Below are 23,075 nucleotides of genomic sequence, written 5' to 3' on the forward strand. Positions count from 1 at the left end.
CGGGGCCCCCAGGCCCGGCCCACTGCCCTCGGAACTCAGCCCAGTGTGATCCAGTGACAGGAGGAACTGGGATGGGGTCCTAGGGAGGCTTCCTGCAGGGGTGACTTCTGAGCAAAGGTCCAAGGGAGAAGTGGGCCTGAGCCAGGAAGGGGTAGAGAGGAAGGTGGCAGAAGATGGCCCCTGTGAGGACCCAGGGGAGCGGCAGGATGGGAGTCGGTCACACACTTACCTGGGGAGAAGTCCCTTCTGTTGGAAGACACTGGCAAACTCAAGCCCTAGAGCCTTTCCAGTGGAATATAAAAGAAAAACCCTCATTAAGGGACCAGGGAGAGCCAGGATTTCAGAGGCCAGCAGGGCCAGGGGAAGTAAAGAGGAGTGCCTGCTCCAGGAAGCCACTGGCGCCTCCTGTGGTCTTGTTGGTGCACAGTGGGATTGTAGTGCTATTCTACACATGAGACAACCAATGGATATGTCTCCGCCAGAGGTGGAGGCTCATGCCTGTAATCCCAGAATCCCAGCGCTTTGGGAGGCTGAAGTGGGAGGATCGCTAGAGGCCAATAGTTGGAAATCAGGCTGGGCAACATAGCAAGACCCTGTCTCTACAAAAAATAAAAAAAATTAGCAGAGGCTGGGGGTGGTGGCTCACACCTGTAATCCCAGCACTTTGGCAGGCCAAGGCGGATGGATCACCTGAAGCCAGGAGTTTAAGACCAGCCTGGCCAACATGGTGAAACCCCAGCTCTACTAAAAATACAAAATGAGCCGGGTGTGGTGGTACAGGTCTGTACTCCCCACTACTCAGGAGACTGAGGCAGATGAATCGCTTGAACCTGGGAGGCCGAAGTTGCAGTGAGCTGAGATCACACTATTGCAATCCAGCCTGGGTGACAGAGTAAAACTCTGTCTCAAAAAAAAAAAAAAAAATTAGCAGGGTGTGGTGGTAAGTGCCTATAGTCCCGGCTATTTGCGAGGCCAAGGCCAGAGGATTGCTTGAGTCCTGGAGTTAAAGGTTGCAGTGAGCTATGATTGCACCACTGTACTCCAGACTGGGAGACAGAGAGAAACCTTGTCTCTCTCTAAAAGAAAAAAAAAGAATGAGTTAGTTTCCAAGTTCAAAGCGTACTTCTACTTGACAGGGCAGCTCCCGGGCATATTCAGATTCCAATCACTGGGTTGGGAGGGGTGGGGGGTGGTGAGGGAAAGCAGGAGGGAGGAGGTGGGGAGGGGGAGGGAATAGCTGGAGAAGCTCAGAGGAATCTGCGTTTGGGCCTGTATAGTGGAGGATTCATGGGAGGGACACAAAAAAATGTCAGACTTCAGAAAGATGAGGAAGGGGCGGAGGAGAGGCTGGGACCTGGAATGAGCTGCGGGGCTGCGGTGCCTCCGTGGGTGGGGCCAGAGCAGCGGTGGGGAGGAGGGTGTGGGGAGCTGGTGTAGGGAGCGGGTGGGTGGCTCTCGGAGTCCGGGCGGAGAGGAGGGGCCCTTTCTGTTGGGATTTGAATTAGCCAATCAGCGTCCCTCTTGCCCCTTCCCTCCCTCCCCTCCCCACCCTGCAGCTGGAGCGCTGAGCTCATCTGCCGGCCTGGGGCCTGAGCTGGATGGACTCCTCTGGTCACCACCCTGAGCCCCATGTGCTGGGGTCGTTCTGGGGGTTTTGGGAAGTTATCGGAATGTTGCCTTCCCCCTTGCTTGGGGGACTCCTCCGACTTGCTCTGCCCGCTCCTTGGCCCGTGTCCTGACTGGCCCCTACAGCTTGGTGCCTCATTTTCCCCTTCTGTTAAATGTGGCTTTTGACCAGCTGAATCTTCAGGGCTTTTGAGCTCCAGTGGTTTTATGGAGCAGAGGGGTATTGGTGGGATGGGGGTGGGGGGTCATGAATAAAACCACAGGCCTCAGTGCCCCCCCTCAACCCCCAGGCTCTCCCTCTGTGCTGGTCCTCACCATTGACAGGACCTACAGAACCTCGGTGGGGCCTTTGCCCAGCATGAGGAGGGTGAGGTCACAGGGTGGAGAGCCGCTGTGCCACTTGTTTGCTGTGTGGCCTTGGGTAGGTTCCTTCACATCTCTGAGCCTGTTTCCTCCTGTGGAAAATGGAGATAAAATGAGTCCCTCCCTCTAGAGGTTTTTGTGAGGATGAAATAAGTCAAGTGAACAGAGTAATGAACACTAGGTCTGGAAATAAACATGTATTGGTTATGGTTTTCTTTTTCTTTTTTCTTTTCTTTTTTTTTTTTTTTTGAGACAGGGTCTCACTCTGTCACCCAAGTTGGAGTGCCGTGGTGTGATCTCGGCTCACTGCAACCTCTGCCTCCTGGGTTCTAGCAATTCTCCTACCTTAGCCTCCCAAGTAGCTGGGTTTACAGGCATGTGCCACCGTGTCCAGCTAATTTTTGTATTTTTAGTAGAGATGAGGTTTCCCTATGTTGGCCAGGCTGGTCTCTAACTCCTGCCTTCAGGTGATCTACCCATGTCGGCCTCCCAAAGTGCTGGGATTACAGGTGTGAGCCACCGCGCCTGGTCTGGTTGTGGTTTTCTTATTGCTCAGAAGAACTTATACTTACTGTGTATACTTACATCAGTAGGACTAGCAGTAGTAGTAGACTAGTAGGACTGGTTGGTAGTAGTAGTAGACTAGTAGTCTGGGGGCAAGGGTAGGCCAGGATCTCAGCCTCCCTGGATGGATAAAAATCACCAGGAGAGCTTGTTCACAATGCAGATTCCCAGGACCTCTCAGGAGCTGAGACTAGGTACGAGGAGTTCAGTTCCAGGGAATCTGGGATCTAAATTCTTATCTAAAGTGACTCCTGTAGGAAGCCAAGGACACACCAGGAGACAACTCCTGTAGGAAGCCAAGGACGCACCAGGAGCACACCCCCTTCCTCAGATACAGATGTTGTTGGAGAAAATGTTCTGGCTTTGGGTTTAATTCCTAGGTGACCTGTGCAGGTTACCTCCCTTCTTTGAGCCTCAGTTTCCTCATCTGTAGAGTGGGGGTGACATTCCAACCCTCCTGGGGTTTGTAGGAGGATTCAGCCACACGGAGTCCAGAATGCTGCCTGGCCAGGGCATGCTCTTGCTTTTTTTCGTTTTTTTGAGACGAAGCCTTGCTCTGTTACCCAGGCTGGAGTGCAGTAGCGTGATCTCGACTCACTGCAACTTCCAGCTCCCGGGTTCAGGCAATTCTCCTGCCTCAGCCTTCCAAGTAGCTGTGATTATAGGCACGCCACCATACCCAGCTAATTTTTGTATTTTTTTAGTAGAGACGGGGTTTCACCGTGTTGGCCAGTCTGGTCTCGAACTCCTGACCTCAAGTGATCCGCTGGCCTCGGCCTCCCAAAGGGCCAGAATTACAGGCATGAGCCACCACGCCCCCGGCCTTGTTTCTTTGTTTCTTTCTTTCTTTCTTGAAACATAGTCTCGCTTTGTCACCCAGGCTGCAGTGCAGTGGCAGATCACAGCTCACTGCAGCCTTGACCTCCTGGACTCTCAAGGGATCCTCCTGCCTCAGCCTCCCAAGTGGCTGATACTACAGGCACACGCCATCATGCCCTGCTAATTTAAAAAATTCTTATAGAGATGGGAGTCTCCCTGTTTTGCTCAGTCTGGTCTTGAACTCCTGGCCTCAAACAGTCCTCCTAACTTAACCTCCCAAAGTATTGGAATTACAGGCATCAGCCACCATGCCCGGCCAGGGGCTGCTCTTTTGTGAGAGCTTCCATCCCTCTCCCTGAGGATCAGGATGACAGAGGCCTATGAGCCGAGGGGCCTGATGCCTGGGGAGCAGGGACTGGAGGCTGCTAGTTGTACTTGGCAGGAGCCAGGCCCTAGTGCTGTAAACAGTGACTTCATGGCTGAGTGCATTTGTTTGTGCTTTGGGGATTTGCCCTGGTTTCCGGAAGCCACAGCTGCCGCGCCTCCCTTAGCATCTCAACCCCCCTACCTTGAGGGTAGCTGGGAGGATCAAATGAGACAGACACGTGGGGCGCTTCAAGTGCCTGACACAGTAAGCCCACTGTTGGGGTTTATTATTAATACTTTTATTGTTGATGTTAATGTAATGTGTTTTCACGCATTGGGCCTGTACGGCAGGATCAGGCTGAGAGTGAGACTTTAGAGTTGATCCACTCGATTTCAAACCTTGGTTCTACAGCCTTCCTAGCTGTGTGACCTTGGGAAGTGACCTTTCCTTTCTGAGCCTCAGAATGGGGATAATAATCAAAGTGCTTCCCAATGGGATGAAAAGCATGTGTTGACCCGCCCTCCCAGGGAATGTGCTAGCTGATTCTGTAAATCAATTGTGAGGGCTGAGGAGGCCCAGGACCACTGAGGCTCACTGAGGAGCAGGGACGAGGGCAGGCCACAGTGCTCCTGCCTCCTAGTCTGGCTGCCTGGAGTTGTGTTTTTTTTTTTTTTTTTTCCTCTGAGACAAAGTCTTGCTCTGTTGCCCAGGCTGGAGTGCAGTGGCGGCATCTCAGCTCACTGCAACCTCCGTCTCCTGGGTTCGAGCAATTTTCCTGCCTCAGCTTTCCGAGTAGCTGGGATTACAGGCATGTGCCACCACGCCTGGCTAATTTTTGTATTTAAGTAGAGACAGTAAAGACAGGATTTTACCATGTTGGCCAGGCTGGTCCTGAACTCGTGACCTCAAGTGATCCACCCGTCTCAGCCTCCCAAAGTGTTGGGATTATAGGCATGAGCCACCGTGCCCGGCCTGTGCTTTCTTTTGATATAGCAGCCATCAGGGGAAGAGAGTAAATAGGGAAGGGATTCCACGGAGAATGGGGTAGAAGAGAACTGGGGAATCATGGAGGGGATGGGAGGGGATAAAATTCATAGAGTTGTTCATGAACCCCAGAGGATCCAGAAATCCACATGGATTGTGACTTCTTGATGGGAACTGGTAGCCTCCCCAGGTGGAGGACATGGTGGAGATGCAGCATCCCCGCAGGTGGAGAGGAGCTGGCCCAGATAGGAGCTCATTTGAGAGCGGAGCCCTCCAGCCAGGAGTGTAGCCCTTCCCGGACAGTGGGTGGAGTTGGCATTTGAGGGCAGCCTCTTCAGCCCTGCGATGGCAGGTGCCACTCCCCATGTATATTCAGTCATTCACTCGTTCATCTCCCCTCCCTTTTCACTTGTTGGACCCTTGGATTTATTTGTTCATCCAACAAGCATTTATTAGGCACTTAGTGTGTGCCTGACGCTGTGCCACTGCTGGGACACATAGATGTGAATGAGGCCAAGTACGTCTGCGGCCTTGATCTCTGTACCCCACCACTCCTGCCTCAAGTGCTTAAGCAGGATGAGTGAGTGAGGAGTGAGTGAGTGAATGGAGAGTTGATCAGGACAGGGGCTTACTGGGTGACCTAACCAGCCCCAAACCAGGGACCACGTTTAAATAACTTGTACTGGGTCACATAGCCAGTAAATGCTAGAACTGGGCTTGAATCTAGTTTTCCCATCTGCAAAACCCTTGTTCTGATACTGAGGGGTTGTTCTCCCCACTTATGGATGAGGAAGGTCTGGTGCCCAGAGAGGCTGTGGGAGGAGCCTCATGGTCCCGCTCCTGGCTGTCCTACGAGATCCTCAGGGGCAGAAAGAGGCAGTGGCAGTGGAGGGAGGGAGAGGCCGTGCCTGGTTTCCTTTCGGTCGTTGTTTTTCCTGGCCTGCCTCATACACTGCCAAGGGGTCTGTGCCGAGCTGGGCTTGGGCCCAGGCAGAGGACAGAGCCAGGGAGGGCCCTCTTCCCTTCCGGCAGGGAGGAGGCACCACAGTCATTTCCGAGACCAGCAGGCACGGGGCGCTGGGCTCTCTGCCCCACATGGAGTTCCTGCTAGCGAAACCTGGGCACTTGTGGGAGACCCTGGGCTATACCGGCCCCTCAGCCAAACCCCTGGGGCTTCCAGCCCAGCTCAGCCCACACTGGCTTTGCATGACACTGAGCGAGTCACTTCTGCTCTGAGCTCCAGTTTCCTTGTAAAATGGGGATAGGATTGGGGTGAAGATGGGTGAGTTTGGCATGCAGTAAGTCTTCACCAAACAGTAGTTCCCAGCCTACACAGTGATGGAGTCTGGTTGCAATTTCCCAGCTCAGAAGAGCCTTCCATCCTCATCCCTGCAGGCCTCCTTTCCTGGCTTCCCTCAACCAGCCAGCAGGGAACAGAACAGAGGGTGTGTGCCAGGAATGGGGTGCTATTGCTACAGAGTCCTGGACCAGGATCAGAGATTGCAGCTCCTCTATCGTCTTTCTGTAGGGATGACTTGGACATCTGCCCGCCCTTTGTCATATCGGGCCTGTTCTACATCCCAGACAACTAGATACAGGTCTCAGGGTCACACTGTGACCTCCAGCCATCATGCCCTTCTCTGGGCTTCAGCTCCTTGGAGCAGCAGGCACGAGTCACCAAGAACTCACTGTGCAGGGCCCAGGCCAAGGCTTTTGTGCAATAGCTGGTTCAATTATCCTGTCAGGCTTGTAAGTTTGATCCTGTTATTACTGTGTTCACTTTATAGTTGAGGAGACTGAGGTGCAGAGAGGGAAATTGACTTGCCCAGGACTACAGGCTGGTCACTGGCAGAGATGGGATTCAGTGGTCTGGGGCCCATCTTGCTCTGGGTTTCCACTGCAGCTTAATCCCCTCTCTGTTTTGTTTTGTTTTGTGTTTAGGAGATAGGGTCTCGCTCTGTTGCCCAGGCTAGAATGCAGTGGCACAATCATAGCTCACTGCAGCCTTGAACTCCAGGGCCCAAGTGATTCTTCCATCTTGGCTTCCTAAGTAGCCTGGCCTGTAGGTGTGTGCCACCATGCCAAGCTAACTTTTTTGGTTTCTTTATAGAGATGGAGTCTTGCTATGTTCCCCAGGCAGATCTCGAATTCCTGGGCTCAAGCGATCCTCCTGCCTCAAGCCTCTCAAAGTGTGGGATTACAGGTGTGAGCTACCGTGTCCAGCCCCTCAAAGTGTTGGGATTACAGGTGTGAGCTACTGTACCCAGCTCCTCAGTCTTCTCCCTTTAAGAAAAGCTTCTGGCCCTCCTACAGGCTTTTGTGAGGACTGGGTAAGAGGTGGCTGGGAGAGGCTTTGGAAGTGTGAAGAGCCCAGGTAGCCGGGCACAGTGGCTCATGCCTATAATCTCAGCTACTCAGGAGGCTGAGGCAGGAGAATCCCTTGAGGCCAGAAGTTCAAGATTCTCCTGGACCACATAGTGAGACCCCGTTTCTTTTTATTTATTTATTTAGAGACAGAGTTTTACTCTTGTTGCCCAGGCTGGAGTGCAGTGGCATGATTTCAGCTCACTGTAGCCTCTGCCTCCCTGGTTCAAGCAATTCTCCTGCTTCAGCCTCCCAAAGTGCTGGGATTACAGGCACCTGCCACCATGCCCGGCTAATTTTTTGTATTTTTCGTAGAGATGGGGTTTCACCATGTTGGCCAGTCTGACCTCGAACTCCTGACCTCAGGTGATCCACCTGCCTCGACCTCCCAAAGTGCTGGGATTACAGGTGTGAGCCACCATGCCCGGCTGAGACCCTGTTTCTACAAAAAAATGCAAAATTAACCAGGTGTGGTTATGCATACCTGTAGTCCTAGCTATTCCGGAGGCTGAGGTGAGAGGATTGCTTGAGCCCTGGAGTTCAAGCCTGCAGTGAGACATCATTGCACCACTACACTCCAATCTGGAAGATATAGTGAGACCCTGTCTCAAAAAAAAAAAAAAAAAAGGCCCCAGGTAAATGAAAAGGCATTTCTGAGAATAGGGTCTTCCCAGCTTTCTGGGGCTGTGCTGTGATACAGACACCGGGAGCTTGTGGTACCTAGGTTTGGGTTTTGGTTCTGCTGCTTCCTTCATGAGTTTCTTGGTCTCTTTGTGCCTCAGTTTGCTCATCTGCAGTGTGGCAGTGATGCAATAGGAACCTGCCTGAGCTCCTGCCTGTCTCTGGGGTTGCCCTGCTGTGAACGTCGGGTGGTCAATGGGACTTGCAGTGGGGGCTCTCCTCAGCCTCCTCACACCCTTCTCTCTCCCACCCCTGCACAGGTCTCTAAGGACATCTCCATGCGGCTGCATAAGGAACTCGAGGTGGTGGAGAAGAAACGGGCGCGGCTGGAGGAGGAGAACGAAGAACTTCGTCAGCGGCTCATCGAGACTGAGCTGGCTAAGCAGGTGCTACAGACAGAGCTGGAGCGACCGAGAGAGGTGAGGACTTCGCGCATCCAGCAGGGCCAGCCTAGGGCAGGCCGGCACATGCAAGCCCCCACAAGCCAGTGTCTCTGCGAGCCCCCACTTGTGGGAAATGGGCAGTTTATGCCTCCCTGGCAAGGTCGTTTATTCATTCATTCCTCCAACATGCATTTCCTGAGCACCTACTGTGTAAACTGTGTGCTGGACACTAAGGTTACTATGGTGAACAAAATACACCCAGTTCCTGTCCTCAGGGAGCTCACAGGGTAACGAGAGGGAGTCATTCATCAAAGAACCACAGCCGCTGTGGGAGGATTCACTGAGAAAACATGCAACAATGTCAGGCATGGGGCTCAGCCCTCTGTGCCTCAGTTTCCTTACCTGTAAAATGGGGCAGTGGTGCCCTGAGTCATTGTGAGGACCAACAGGAATAACGCACATGTGGAGTGGCTGCAAGAGACTGCCAGGTCTGCCATTTGGCGTGAAGTCAGTGCGGGGGCTGGGTCTCAGGCCGGTGTCGCTGGGGTACTGGTGCTTCCTCAATGTGACCCTGAGACACAATCCTGTCTGTCTTTGTTCATGCCAGTTCCTCCCCCGGCAGACCTCCTCCTCCTGTTGTGTGTTGGGTATACACAACATATAGTATGCGCCCTGCTTGACAGTTTATCTCAAACATTTTCATGCTAACAAGGTTGCAATCATGCCCATTTTATGGATGAGCAAACAGCCCTTGAGAGAGGGAGGGATGACCTCAAGGTCATGCAGGGCTGAGGGGGTTCTGCAGAATGCCAACTAGAAACCATCAACCTAGGTGTCCCTTAAAGGCTGGAATCCCCCCATTCCAGGGGTCTGTGTTCCAAATGGTCTGGGGTGGCTTCTGGCCCTAGAGGCAGAGCCAGGCCTTAGCTCTCTGCCTGCTGATGAGGTATGAGGATCATGCATTCTTCCAGGGCACACTCCTCGCTGCAGGCGCTGCCTGCCTTCCTCCCCCGAGGGCGAGCCTGCCAGTGTCCCTGGACTGAGACACCACAGCCCGAGGCCAGAACATTCCTCCAGCCATCCTTCCCACTGGGCGTGTTGGTGTGATGTGCCAGTGCCCTCTCAGTGTGCAGGGAGAGGAGGCGTTTGCTGCTAGGGGTGGCTAGCCCCCTCCCTTCATTCAGCTGCCCGCTCCCACGGCCTGGCCCATAACACAGAGCACCCTCTTCACACCGTCTTGCTGCTGCTACCCTTGATAGTGAAAAGGGGAGACAATTTCTGAAAGCATCTTAAGGTCACAGTACAAGTGATGAAACTGAGGCTCCGGGAGGAACAACTTGCCTGAGTTCACCCAGCCTGTACTTAGCAGAGATGTGGCTGGAACCCTGAAGCCACTTCCCTTCTCTAAGTCTCAGTTTCTTTATCTGTGACATCAGGATAAGCAAACAAACAAGCAAAGCCTGCATGGTGGCTCACACCTATAATCCCAGCACTTTGGAAGGCCGAGGTAGGCAGATCTCTTGAGCCTAAGAGTTCAAGACCAGCCTGGGCAACATAGCAAAACCCTGTCTCTATAAAGAATGCAAAAATTAGCCAGGCTTGGTGGTGCCTGCCTGTAGTCCCAGCTACTTAGGAGGTGGAGGCTGTAGTGAGGTGAGATTGTACCACTGCACTCCAGCCTGGGAGATAGAGTGAGACCCTGTCTCAAAAAAAAAAGATAAAAGGGGTCCAGGCACAGTGGCTCATGCCTGTAATCCCAGCACTTTAGGAGGCTGAGGCGGGTGGATCACCTGAGGTCAGGAGTTCGAGACCAGCCTAGCCAACATGGCGAAATCCTGTGTCTACTAAAAATACCAAAAAAAAAAATTTAGCTGGGCGTGGTGGCGGGCACCTGTAATCCCAGGTACTTGGGAGGCTGAGGTAGGAGAATCTCTTGAACCCGGGAGGTGGTGGTTGCAGTGAGCCAAGATCACGCCATTGCACTCACTCCAGCCTGGGCGACAAAAGCGAAACTCCGTCTCAAATAAATAAATAAATAAATAAATAAATAAATAAATAAAACAGGGTGATAACTGTACGCAGCCTATGAGGTTGTTTAGGATCATGAATAAGATTATGTAACCATGGAATACTATGAAGAAATTAAGAAGAATAAGATAGTATGGCAGTTCCTCAAAAATTAAACAGAACAATCATATGATCCAGCATTCTCACTTCTAGGTATATCCCCAAAAGAAATGAAAGCAGAGACTCAAAGAGATATTTACACATCCATGTTCAGAGGAGCATAACTCACAATAGCCAGAAGATAGGAGCAACCCAAATGTTCATCAGCGGATGAATGGATGAACATAGTGTAGTGTACATGTGTAATGGAAAACTCTTCAACCTTACGAAGGAATGAAGCTGGGTATGATGGCTCATGCTGTAATCCCAGCCTTCTGGGAGGCAGAGGTGGGCAGATTGGTTGGGACCAGGAGCTCAAGACCAACCTGAGCAACATGGCAAAACCCCATCTCTATAAAAAATACAAAATTTAGCCAGGCATGGTGGTGCATGCCTGTAGTCCCAGCTACTAGGGAGGTTGAGGTGGGAGGATTGCTTGAGCCCAAGAGGTTGAGGCTTCAGTGAGCTATGGTGGCACCCCTGGACTCTGGCCTGGGCTATAGAGTGAGACCCTGCATCGAGAGGGAGAGGGAGAGGGAGGAAAACAGAACAGAACAGAAAAGACCAGCACTTTGGGAGGCCGAGGCCGGCGGATCATGAGATCAGGAGATCAAGACTATCCTGGCTAACACGGTGAAACCCCGTCTCTACTAAAAATACAAAAAAATTAGTCAGACACGGTGGCGCGCGCCTGTAGTTCCAGCTACTCAGGAGGCTGAGGCAGGAGAATGGTGTGAACCCGGGAGGCGGAGCTTGCAGTGAGCCTAGATTGCGCCCCTGCACTCCAGCCTGGGCGATGGAGCGAGACTTCATCTCAAAAAAAGAAAAGAAAGTATTTGGAATTTATTTGTGAAATTTTAAAAGAGGTCAGACTTGTAAAGAGCTCTTTGTGGTGCCTGGTACAGAGTAGGTGCTCAAGAAACACTGGTTCACATCCCTCTGCGGCTGCTGTCAGTGAGGCTGGTCTAGCTCTCCTCACGTGCCCTGTGGTGTCTCAGGCTTGTGCGCAGAAGGCGGGAGCCTGTGTTTATTATTTGCTGTTTATCCTCTCCCTCCTCCCTCTCTTTCCTGACATGGTTTCTATGGAGACGAGGGTCCCTGAGCAATTCTTCTGCCAGAGCCTCAGTCCCATCATCACGATCTGCCGTTGCCATCCTGACAGGCTGCCGAGGCGGTGCTGTCACCCGGCTGGGAACAGGAGCCCCTGGCCTGAGCTGATGTGGTTGCCATGGAGACAGCTCTCTGCTAGAGAGAAGGGAGGTGGCAGGCCCCAGCCGAGGGCTGCGGTGGCACTGTTGCCCAGCTACCCCTCTTCCAGTGTCACACCCCTCCTTGTGTTTTAGGCAGAAAGCCAATACGAGTGTTGACGTGATTTATTATGATATAGCTGCTGTGTCTGAGCCCTCACTCTGTGCCAGGCACCACACAAGCCTTGACCACACCAGCACATTTAACCCTCCAACCGCCTTCCCACAGACACGGTGTGGTTGTCTTATTTTATAGGTGCCACTGTTTGTTGGCAATTTTAAAATCATGATTTAATTCCCATATCATACAATTCACCATTTAAAAGTACTCAGTTCAGGCTGGGCGCGGTGGCTCACGACTGTAATCCCAGCACTTTGGGAGGCCGAGGTGGGCAGATCACCTGAGGTCAGGAGTTCGAGACCAGCCTGACCAACATGATGAAACCCCATCTGTACTAAAAATACAAAAATTAGATGGGTGTGGTGGTGGGCGCCTGTAATCCCAGCTACCTGGGAGGTTGAGATAGGAGAAGAATTGCTTGAACCTGGGAGCTGGAAGTTGCAGTGAGCCGACATCCCATCATTGCACTCCAGCCTGGGCAACAGAGTGAGGCTCTGTCTCAAAAAAAAAAAAAAAGCGTGCAATTCAGACCAGGCATAGCACTTTGGGAGGCCGAGGCAGGGTGATTGCTTGAGCCCAGGAGTTTGAGACCAGCCTGGGCAATATAGTAAGACCCCCATCTCTACAAACAGTTTAAAAATTAGCTGGCATGATGGCACAAGCCTATGGTTCCAGCTACTCAAGAGGCTGAGGTGGGAGAATTACTTGAGCTTGGGAAACGGAGGTTTCAGTGAGCCGAGATCACGCCAGTGTACTCCAGTCTGGGTGACAGCGCAAGACCCTGTCTGAAAAAATAATAATAAAAATAAAAACAACAAAACAGTGTATAATTCAGTGATTTTTATTATATTCATGATGTTGTGTAGTGTCACCATTATCTACTTCCAGAACATTTCCATGACCCCAAAAAGTAACCTCATGCCTGTGAACAGTCACTCCCCACGCCCCCTTTCCCTCTTGCCCCCAGCAGCCACTTGTCCGCTTTGTGTCTCTGGATTTGCCTGTTCTGGATGCTTCATCCAAATGGAGTCTTTGGTGACTGGCTTCTTTTACTTAGCATCAGGTTTTCAAGGTTTATCCATCCATGTTGAAGAATGTAGCAGGACCTCATTCCTCTTTATGGCTGAGTAATCATCCATTGTGTGGGTATATAACCACATTAGATTTGTCCATTTATCTGGGTTGCTTTGGCTACTATGAATAATGCTGCTGGGAACACTCATGTGCACGTTTCTGAGATTCTGTGTGTGTTCTCTTGTGTAGATCCAGGGAGTAGAACCGCAGGATGTAGACTCAACTGGGGAAAGACAAAGATGGGATTCAAACCCAGGACTCCACATCTCCCAAACTCACACTGACTTTTCTGGTGTTGCCCCTACACTCCTTGCCCCACGCTTGCTTTCCTAGGACCCTCAGGTGTCTGCAGAATCCTGGAAGAGGCTGCCCACTCCAGTGACTGCTTCCCTCGCTGGCACAGCCTTCTCATCCAGATTTCCTACCTGGTGGGCTAGGAAGGGGCTGATAGTTCAAAGCCTGGTTCTACGTTTTTTCCGGCTTTGGCACTTACTCGCAAGTGACTGTAACCTTTGGGGAAATGATATAACTGCTCTAGTGCTTAGTTTGTTTATTTATTTTATTATTATTATTGGGGGAGACAAGAGTCTTGCTGTGTCACTCAGGCTAGAGTGTAGTGGCATGATCATGGCTTGTTGCAGCCTCAAACTTCCGGGCTCAAGAGATCCTCCTGCCTCACCATCCCAAGTTGCTGGGACTATAGGCGCACGCCACCACACCTGGCTAATTTTGTAATTTTTAAAGAGATAGCGTCTCTCGCTATGTTGCCCAGGCTGGTCTCAAACTCCTGGACTCAAGTGATCTGCCCACCTCAGCTTCCAAAGTTCTGGGATTACAGGCATGAGCCATCGTACCCAGCCCAGTTTGTTTATTTATAAAATTGGAATATTATCCCTACTTCTCAGAGGTGTTTGTGAAAATTAAACAAGACAAGCAAGTAAAGTGCTTAACACAGACTAAGGACTTATTATTTTCGTTACTGCCACAACCACCGTGAGGGCTGCGGGTCTGGAGAAGCATTTGCCTTAGTTGAATAAATACATTTCTGCTGCCTCTGGCAAGGAGCTCTCTGTCTAGAGCTGCCAGTTGCCCGGGAAAGGAGCAGCTACGTTGCCAATCTTCACGTGCAGTTGGCTCCATCTGTCCTTGTGACATTTGATTTGGGGCCAATGTTTAAACCACTCTTTGTTTTCTTCCCCAAATGATCTCTCCCTAACCAAGAGTCACATGGCCTCTCTGTGTGGCCATATCAGCCATTCTGGAGGAAGAATGAGCCTAAATCTTTGAGGTGCACCCCCAACCCTGGTTTCCTTCTAGAATCTAGAGTAGGCCAGGCACAGTGGCTTATATCTGTAATCCCAACGCTTTGGGAGGTCGAGGCAGGTGGATCACTTGGGTTCAGGGCAGACCAGCCTGGGCAACATGGTGACATCCAATTCCTACAAAAAATACAAAAAAGTAGCCAGATGTGGTGGTGCACGCCTGTAGTCTCAGCTGGTCAGGAGGCTGAGGCATGACAATTGCTTGAACCTGTGAGGCAGAGGTTGCAGTGAGCCGAGATCATGCCGTGGTACTCCAGCCTAGGCGACAGAGTGAGACCCTGTCTCAAAAAAAAAAAAAAAAAAAAAAAAGTAAATTTTGTACCTGAAGCACAGTCTGTGCTTTCATTGAGACCTTTCCAAACATCTCCTCCTCCAGATTTGGTGAAAATCTGCCTCGCTGTTTTGGCAGAAGGTTCATTTTGTTCCTTGGAAGGTTGGCCTTTGTTTCTTGGCTGAAGTGGCGCAGGAAGGTGTTTGAGTGTAGAGGCCCCTCCAGAGCTGTGCTCAGGAGCTCTCTCCTGGGCTGAAGGAAAGACAAGGGAGAACATAGCTCAGGCTTCTCCTAGAAGCCTATAGACCAGGGATGCTTGGAGGCACCACCCTGGCTGCTCAAAGACAGCCTTGTGAGTTGCTGGCGAGTGGGGAAGCCCCTGTTGCATGCCAGGCCACAGTTTGTCCTCAGGGCTGGGCATGTCCCCAGGCTTTGCGACTGCATTCCTGCTGGTGTCCAGGCACCACCCTGCCCTGTCCCACCCTCTCAAGGCCCAGAGCCAGAACATCTGCCTCTTGGGCAGAGACTGACTTCATCCCTGGGGGCTCCACAAAGGGGCTCTGACAGGCCCTGGCTTTCTTGAGGGGTGGCAGCCCCCCAGCCGCCTGGCCAGCTACTGCCCTGCAGAGGGGAGGAAGGTCTTTGTGCACTCTGAGCCCGCCTTGTGTTCCCTCCAGAATGGCAGGGCTGTGTGGGAACCCACATGGCTTAGGTAAGGTGGGGGAAGTGTCAGGTCCCACCAGAAAAGGGTGGAACTCGTCTCCTCTGCCCACTGCCCTGCTTTCTAGTGAGATTCAAGCCACTCAGCTCATTCACACCTTTTCTCTGCCTGCTGGAAAGGTGTGCGGTGACTTCTTGGGGAAAGTATATTTTAAAAACCTTTTATAATGACTTTTCCCTTCCCCACAATAGGTAGTTAGTATATACTTAGCAAGCAGAAAAAGATTAGAAGATTCAAATAAGCCATAGGGAATTTCTGTGTGGATGGGGAGGTGCATATACTTCCAATAAGTTTTTCTATGTATACATATATGTGTATTTAAATGTAAATGTGAATATGCTTTTTTTCTTTTTTGGAGATAAGGTCTGGCTCTATTGCCCAGGCTGGAGTGCAGGGATGTGATCTTGGCTCAGTGTAACCTCTGCCTCCCGGACTCAAGTGATCCTTCCACCTCAGCCTCCCGAGCAGCTAGGACTACAGGCACGTGCCACAACACCCAGCTAAGAATATGCATTTTGTTTGTTTTGTTTTTGTTTTTATTTTTGTTTTTGAGACGGAGTTTCGCTCTTGTTGCCCAGGCTAGAGTGCAATGGTGCAATCTCAGCTCACTGCCACCTCTGCCTCCTGGGTTCAAGCGATTCTCCTGCCTCAGCCTCCCAAGTAGCTGGGATTACAGGCATGCACCACCATGCCTGGCTAATTTTTCTTTTGTATTTTTAGTAGAGACAGGGTTTCTCCATGTTGGTTAGGCTGGTCTTGAACTCCCGACTTCAGGTGATCCACCCGCCTCGGCCTCCCAAAGTGCTGGGATTATAGGCGTGAGCCACCATGTCTGGCCAGAATATGCATTTTTTTAATCTAAAAAAGTAATACAAACTCAGTGAAGCAAAAATATCATTAGAAGGCCGGGCGCGGTGGCTCACGCCTGTAATCCCAGCACTTTGGGAGGCCGAGGCGGGCGGATCACAAGGTCAGGAGATCGAGACCACGGTGAAACCCCGTCTCTACTAAAAATACAAAAAATTAGCCAGGCGCGGTTGTGGGCGCCTGTAGTCCCAGCTACTCGGGAGGCTGAGGCAGGAGAATGGCGTGAACCCGGGAGGCGGAGCTTGCAGTGAGCCGAGATCGCGCCACTGCACTCCAGCCTGGGCGACAGAGCGAGACTCCGTCTCAAAAAAAAAAAAAAAAAAAAAAAAAAAAAAAAAAAAAAAAATATCATTAGAAAAGCACACAGATGCATACCTAGCATACCTCTAAGGACAAGCTGCAGCACTCTGGTTATGTTGGTTGCCTTGGGCAGGATAACTGGGTGACTGGGTTCACTGTATTCTTTTATGTACTTTTTGAATGTTGAACCATGTGACTTTGTTATCTATTCAAAAATAATAGAAATAATAAAACCCGTACATTAAAGAAGAAAGTCTTCAGTTTGACTCCTCAGCCGGACCCAGCATCAGCAGTTTGCTTTGTATCTTTCCAGGCCTTTCTCTAGTCTCATTCAATGCAGAGTTCTATAGATTTTGAAACTCTTTTTTTTTTTTTTTTTTTTTTTGAGACAGAGTCTTGCTCTGTTGCCCAGACTGGAGTGCAGTGGTGTGCTCTCAGCTCACTGCAACCACTGCCTCACGGGTTCAACCAAGTCTCCTGCCTCAGTTTCCCTAGTAGCTGGGATTACAGGCGCCTGCCACCACTCCCAGCTAATTTTTTGTATTTTTAGTAGAGATGCATTTTCACTATGTTGGCCAGGCTGGTCTCAAACTCCTGGCCTCAGGTGATCCACCCGCATTGGCCTCCGCAAGTGCTGGAATTACAGGTGTGAGCCACCACACCCAGCCATTTCTTTCTTTCTTTCTTTTTTTTTTTTTTTTTTTTTTTTGAAACGGAGTTTCATTCTTGTTGCCCAGGCTGGAGTGCAATGGCACGCTCTCGGCTCACTGCAACCTCCGCCTCCCAAGTAGCTGCGATTACAGGCATGCGCCACCACGCCTGGCTGATTTTGTATTTTTCGTAGAGATGGGGTTTCTCCATGTTGCTAGTCTGCCACCACTCCCAGCTAATTTTTTGTATTTTTAGTAGAGACGCATTTTCACTATGTTGGCCAGGCTGGTCTCAAACTCCTGATCTCAGGTGATCCGCCCGCCTCAGCCTCCCAAAGTGCTGGGATTACAGGCATGAGCCACTGCACCCAGCCTCTTTCTTCTTTCTGTGGCTGAGTAAATATTCTGTTGTGTGGATAGACCACATGTTTTTTTATCCATTCTAAAGTTAGTGGACATATTTGGGTTATAGGTTTTGTTTTGCTGGTTACTTCTTTCCCTTAACAGAGTGTCTGGGAGACTTTCCCATGTCAGTGAATCTCATGATCGCTCAGTCCTATGAATGGCTTTTAGGTGATCTCATTCATTCACATGTGATGCCTGACCCCTTGGTACCTGTGGAGACCCCTGGTTCTCCTCTCTGTCGCTTCACTTCCTTCCTCCAGGGAGCCTGCAGTCCTTGGCGTGGCTCTGGTCACCTAATCCATGGTCCAATGTTATAAATGAGAAAATGGAATTTCAGGGAGAGGAAGGGGTTCACCCAGGGATCATAAACTCAGCGTCGCAAGGGCCCCAGGGTTCAACTCCCAGCTGAGGCCACAGCCCTTCCCACTCAGCTTGTAATAGGCGGGCCCAGATCCTTCCATAGCCTGACGGTCTGAGCCCAGAGCCCCCACCTTGCACTCGCCACAGGGTCTGCTTCTGTGTGCCCTGTCCAGGGCCCCACTGGCTGCATTTGTCTGCTGCCTCCTGGCTCTTGTGGAAGGACTCCTTTTCTGACCCATAGCCCTGTTTCATCCCCTTCCCTTCCAGCTTTTGAAAGCTCCCAGGTCAGCACTTCTCAAATACTGGCTCCTGGCTCTTGGCACCCAGCGTCTGAAATATCAGCCTCTGCCTTCCTGCCTCATTTGCATTTCAAAAGGTCTCTTTAGGATTTGATTGGGCTTTCAGATACTCTGTACTTAAGGGTCCATCTGGAGCTCTCCTTGCCTGGCACAGTGGATCCGACCTGCATTTCAGAATCACCTGAAAGCATTTAAAAAATACTGATGTCTCAGACCTACCCCAGACCACCAGTATTTTTTTTTTTTTTTAAGTAATTCTCATGTGTACCAGGTTGAGAACCACTGTGCTAGCTACACTCTGGCCCTCATCAGCGAAGTCACATTTTTTCCTACCAACTCTTTGGAATTTGATTAAGAGCTATGTCAAGAACTGGTCCCAGGTGAGCTGTGGGTGTGCTGTGAGACCTTGGACAAGTCCCTGCCCCTCTCTCTTGGTTTCAGAAAAATAGGACTCGGATTAGATCAGTGGCTGTCACTTTCAGGGATGGGGTGTGAGAGGCGGGGATGGGAGCAAGCACGTATCCAAATCACCTGGGACCATTTTCAGAAATATACCAGCCCACCTTGAAAAGTCAAAACAACCTGTAAGCATGGTTTTATACATCCACCGCCACCATGAATCTCCCCTCCTCTCTTGGGAGGAAGCGCTCAATGGAATCGTGCATCTAATTGAATGACTTCTTTAAACATTGAGAAACTTCAGTAATTGTTATTGTAACATTTCCTCCAATTCCCTCTGTAGGGCTTGTGCCATTTGGCATTCTTGCCAGCAATTTATGAACCTTTTTGTTTCTCCATAGCTTCACCAATAGACTATGTCGTCAGATATTTGGATTTTTGCCAATCTGATAGGTGAGAAACGGTATCTCAGTGTAATTTTAATTTGCGTTTATCTAACAGGAGTGGGGTTGAATATCTTCTTGTGCCTTGATATCTTCATGTGCCATGATCCATTTGCCTTTCTTTTCCTGAGAACTGTTTTTTCATATCTCTAGCCTATTTTCCTACAGGTCTGGTGACCTTTTTAATGCTCTGTTTGTGAAACTCTTTCCATATTTAGGATATCAACCCTTTGTTGGTGTTATACATTACAGATATTTTTTCAGAGTTTGTCATTTATATTTTTACTTTTCTTAGGGTGTTTTTATTTCCATGTAGAATTTGCTTGTGTAATCAAATGTATCTATATTTTCCTCTATTGCTTCTGGATTTTAAACATCTTATTTTTTTGAGGCAGAGTCCTGCTGTGTTGCCCAGGCTGGTCTCAAACTCCTCAACGCAAGCAGTCCTCTCACCTCAGCCTCCCAAAGTACTGGGATTACAGGCATGAGTCACTATGCCTGGCTAGCTTCTGGATTTGTTTTTTGAGACAGGGTCTTGCTGTGTTGCCCAGGCTGGTCTCGAACTCTTGGCCTCAGGAATCCTCCTGTCTTGGCCTCCCAAAGTGTTGGATTACAGGCATGAGCTACCACATCCAGCCCTCATTTTCATTTTATCCATTAGTATTCATTCTAAATTAAAGTTCCCACTAGATGTCAGTTTCATGAGGACAGGATTTTCTCTGAGGTGGAGATTTGCCTACTGAGCTTTATGGAAGAGTCTCTTGGGGAACAACACCCCAGGGAGTGAGGCAGAGCTGGAAGCTGAATTACGCCAGTGATCCCGGTAGATCCCATGGGGAGCTCCGGAGCTAGGATGGCCCTCCCTGTAGAGCTGAGGCAAGAGGTTATGGACCCGTCCCTGGATGTGGGCTCCATCCACGGATGGCACCTGCCCTTGGACAAGGTGGTTCCCCTCAGCCAGTGGCTGCCGCTGGGAGGGGTACTCAGCTTTGAAGTCTCAGCTCTGAGAATGAGTGTCTCAGTTCCGAAGGGGAATCTGGGCAAAGCACCGCAACATCCTCCATGGTTCACTGCTGTGTTCTGTACACCTACCTACCTGGCGCATGATAGGTGCTCAGGAAATCCTTTCATGAAAGACAAGCAAGAACAGAAACACAGCTTTCCAAGTCTTAGCCGAGACCAGCTGGGTCACACATGGGAATGGGCTATAGGGGAGGAGCCCTGAGCAGGTGTTTTCAGAATCATCTCCAGTGCTTCTGGCCTGTCTCCCATTGCTGCTCACTGGGTAATCTGGAGGGCTCCTCTTACTCAACAGTCAGTGCCGTCAGGGTGGGGTGGCCTGGGGACTGGGGCCCTCCCTGGACCCTGGGCACTGTGACAGCTGTCTGCATGTGCATCACCCTATGAGCTTTCAGTCCTGACTTTTTTTTTTTTTTAATTCTCCCTTCAGCATTCCTTGAAGAAAAGAGGAACCCGCTCCCTGGGGAAGGCCGATAAGAAGCCTTCAGTGCAGGTAATTCCCAGCAGCCCCCGTAGGAAGGTTTTATTCTGAAGACCTGAGCCTGACTCTTAAGTGGCCTGGGGATCCCAGATTCTGCCCTGTCCTCCCCTTGCTCATTTTCTTTTCTTTTTTTCTTTCTCTTTTTTTTTTTTTTTTTTTTTTTTGAGACAGAGTCTCACTCTCTTGCCCAGGCTGCAGTGCAGTGGCACAATCTCGGCTCACTGCAACCTCTACCTCCCAGGTTCAAGCAATTTTCATGCCTCAGCCTGAAAAGTTAGCTGGGACTACAAGTAGCTGGGACTACAGGTGTGCACCACCACATCTGGCTAATTTTTGTATTTTTAGTAGAGATAGGGTTTCACCATGCTGGCCAGGCTGATCTTGAACTCCTGGCCTCAAGCAATGTACCTGCCTCGGCCTCCCAAAGTGCTGGGATTACAGTTGTGAGCCACTGCGCCCGGCCCCCTTGCTCATTTTCTTAGTTTCACTGCCCACTTTATTTCCCAAAACCACATCCTGAGCCCATGGTTCTTAGATGCTTAGATACTCACTCCCCACCCCAGCCAGGAACTTAGCAAGCAGCACTACAGTCAAATCCAAAGGTCTAGAGTTGGAGACCGAGGCTTGAATCTTGGCTCTGCCACTTGACTGCCATGTGATTGGGGTGAGTCATTTTGAGTTTCTGGGCTCCATTCCCTCTCTATCCCTGTCTTGGGGTTCATTGGAAGAATTGGATAAAGTACTACTATATGCAGCAAAGGCCACATACCGTTAGCTCCTAGTAGTCTGGGATTGTCAGAATGCCAGGCCCTTTTCATCCTTAGCTCATTTAATCCCCTCTGTGGCTCTAGGAGGGAGGTAATGTTACTGCCGCATTTTACTGATGAAGCTGTAGTAGCAGCAGTTGCTCATCAATATGTCACCTGCTCCTGGACTCCCAGGCTATGTGTGGTGCCCCATCCTTGCTGTCATTTCAACGTCTACCCCTCTGCATCTCCCCAGGACCCTTACTTCCTTGAGGGTGTGGCTGTGTCTGATTCAACCCTGTGTTCCCAGCATATAGTTAGTGCTCCCCAAAATGCCGTGGCTGGTACTGAGCCTCCCAGCACTAACCTTCCTGGGTTGTGTCTGTCTCCGTGGCCCCAGGAGGACAGTGCAGACCTGAAGTGCCAGCTGCACTTTGCAAAGGAGGAGTCGGCCCTCATGTGCAAGAAGCTCACTAAGCTTGCCAAGGAGAACGACAGCATGAAGGAGGAGCTGCTGAAGTACCGCTCGCTCTATGGGGACCTGGACAGTGCGCTGTCAGCCGAGGAGCTGGCGGATGCCCCCCACTCGCGGGAGACCGAGCTGAAGGTGCACCTGAAGCTGGTGGAGGAGGAAGCCAATCTGCTGAGCCGCCGCATTGTCGAGCTGGAGGTGGAGAACCGAGGCCTGCGGGCTGAGATGGACGACATGAAGGATCACGGAGGTGGCTGTGGGGGTCCTGAGGCACGCCTGGCCTTCTCCGCGCTGGGTGGCAGCGAGTGCGGGGAGAGCTTGGCAGAGCTGCGGCGACACCTGCAGTTCGTGGAAGAGGAGGCTGAGCTGCTGCGGCGCTCTTCTGCCGAGCTTGAGGACCAGAACAAGCTGCTGCTGAACGAGCTGGCCAAGTTCCGCTCGGAGCACGAGCTGGACGTGGCGCTGTCGGAGGACAGTTGCTCCGTGCTCAGCGAACCTTCGCAGGAGGAGCTGGCGGCCGCCAAGCTGCAGATCGGCGAGCTCAGCGGCAAGGTCAAGAAGCTGCAGTACGAGAACCGCGTGCTCCTCTCCAACCTCCAGCGCTGCGACCTCGCCTCCTGCCAGAGTACGCGGCCCATGCTGGAGACGGACGCCGAGGCCGGGGACTCTGCCCAGTGTGTGCCTGCTCCCCTGGGCGAGACACACGAGTCCCATGCGGCCCGCCTCTGCAGAGCCAGGGAGGCTGAGGCGCTGCCTGGGCTGAGGGAGCAGGCCGCCCTGGTCAGTAAGGCCATCGATGTCCTGGTGGCTGATGCCAATGGCTTCTCGGCTAGCCTCCGACTGTGTCTGGACAATGAGTGTGCTGACTTCCGGCTGCATGAGGCCCCGGACAACAGCGAGGGCCCCAGGGACACCAAGCTCATCCATGCCATCCTGGTGCGCCTGAGCATGCTGCAGCAGGAGCTGAACGCCTTCACGCGGAAGGCAGACGCAGTCCTCGGGGACTCTGTCAAGGAGCAGCAGGAGTCCTTCTCATCACTGCCCCCCTTGGGCTCCCAGGGGCTCTCCAAGGAGATTCTTCTGGCAAAAGACCTTGGCTCAGACTTTCAGGTAAGGTGTCTCATGCACAAATCCTATTATTTATTTTTTTCCTTTGTTTTGTTTTGTTTTTCTTGAGAGAGGGTCTCTCCCTGCCAGCCAGGCTGAAGTGCAGTGGTGCAGTCTCAGCTCCCTGCAGCCTTGATATCCTGGGCTCTAGCCATTCTCACCCCTCACCCTCCTGAGTACCTGGGACTACAAGTGAGCACCACCACACCCAGCTAATTTTTATTTTTTATGCTTTGAGACGGAGTCTTGCTCTGTCAGCCAGGCTGGAATGCAGTGGTGCAATTTCGGCTCACTGTAACCTTCAACTCCCAGGTTCAAGCGATTCTACTCCCTTAGCCTCCCAAGTAGCCGCGATTACAGGCGCCCTCTATCACACCTGGCTAATTTTTGTATTTTTGATAGAGATGGGGTTTCACCATGTTGGCCAGGCTGGTCTCGAACTCCTGACCTTAA

At 51.2% G+C, this 23,075-nt stretch overlaps 2 protein-coding genes across 6 annotated transcripts in view; one reads left to right on the top strand and one right to left on the bottom strand.

The window, feature by feature from the left end:
* The window catches only part of MANBAL (mannosidase beta like), a 634,273-nt gene that overhangs the window by 471,098 nt on the left and 140,100 nt on the right, over positions 1 to 23,075 (bottom strand). The window lies entirely within an intron of this gene.
* SOGA1 (suppressor of glucose, autophagy associated 1) overlaps positions 1 to 23,075 on the top strand; it is a 90,040-nt gene that overhangs the window by 26,686 nt on the left and 40,279 nt on the right. Inside the window, exons 3-5 of the mRNA XM_050806989.1 lie at positions 8,029 to 8,187; positions 20,247 to 20,309; positions 21,444 to 22,625. Coding sequence (XP_050662946.1) covers positions 8,029 to 8,187; positions 20,247 to 20,309; positions 21,444 to 22,625 — 1,404 coding nt within the window. The remainder of the gene's footprint in view (positions 1 to 8,028; positions 8,188 to 20,246; positions 20,310 to 21,443; positions 22,626 to 23,075) is intronic.

The sequence above is a fragment of the Macaca thibetana genome, chromosome 10, assembly GCF_024542745.1.
Source record: "Macaca thibetana thibetana isolate TM-01 chromosome 10, ASM2454274v1, whole genome shotgun sequence".
NCBI lineage: Eukaryota > Metazoa > Chordata > Mammalia > Primates > Cercopithecidae > Macaca > Macaca thibetana.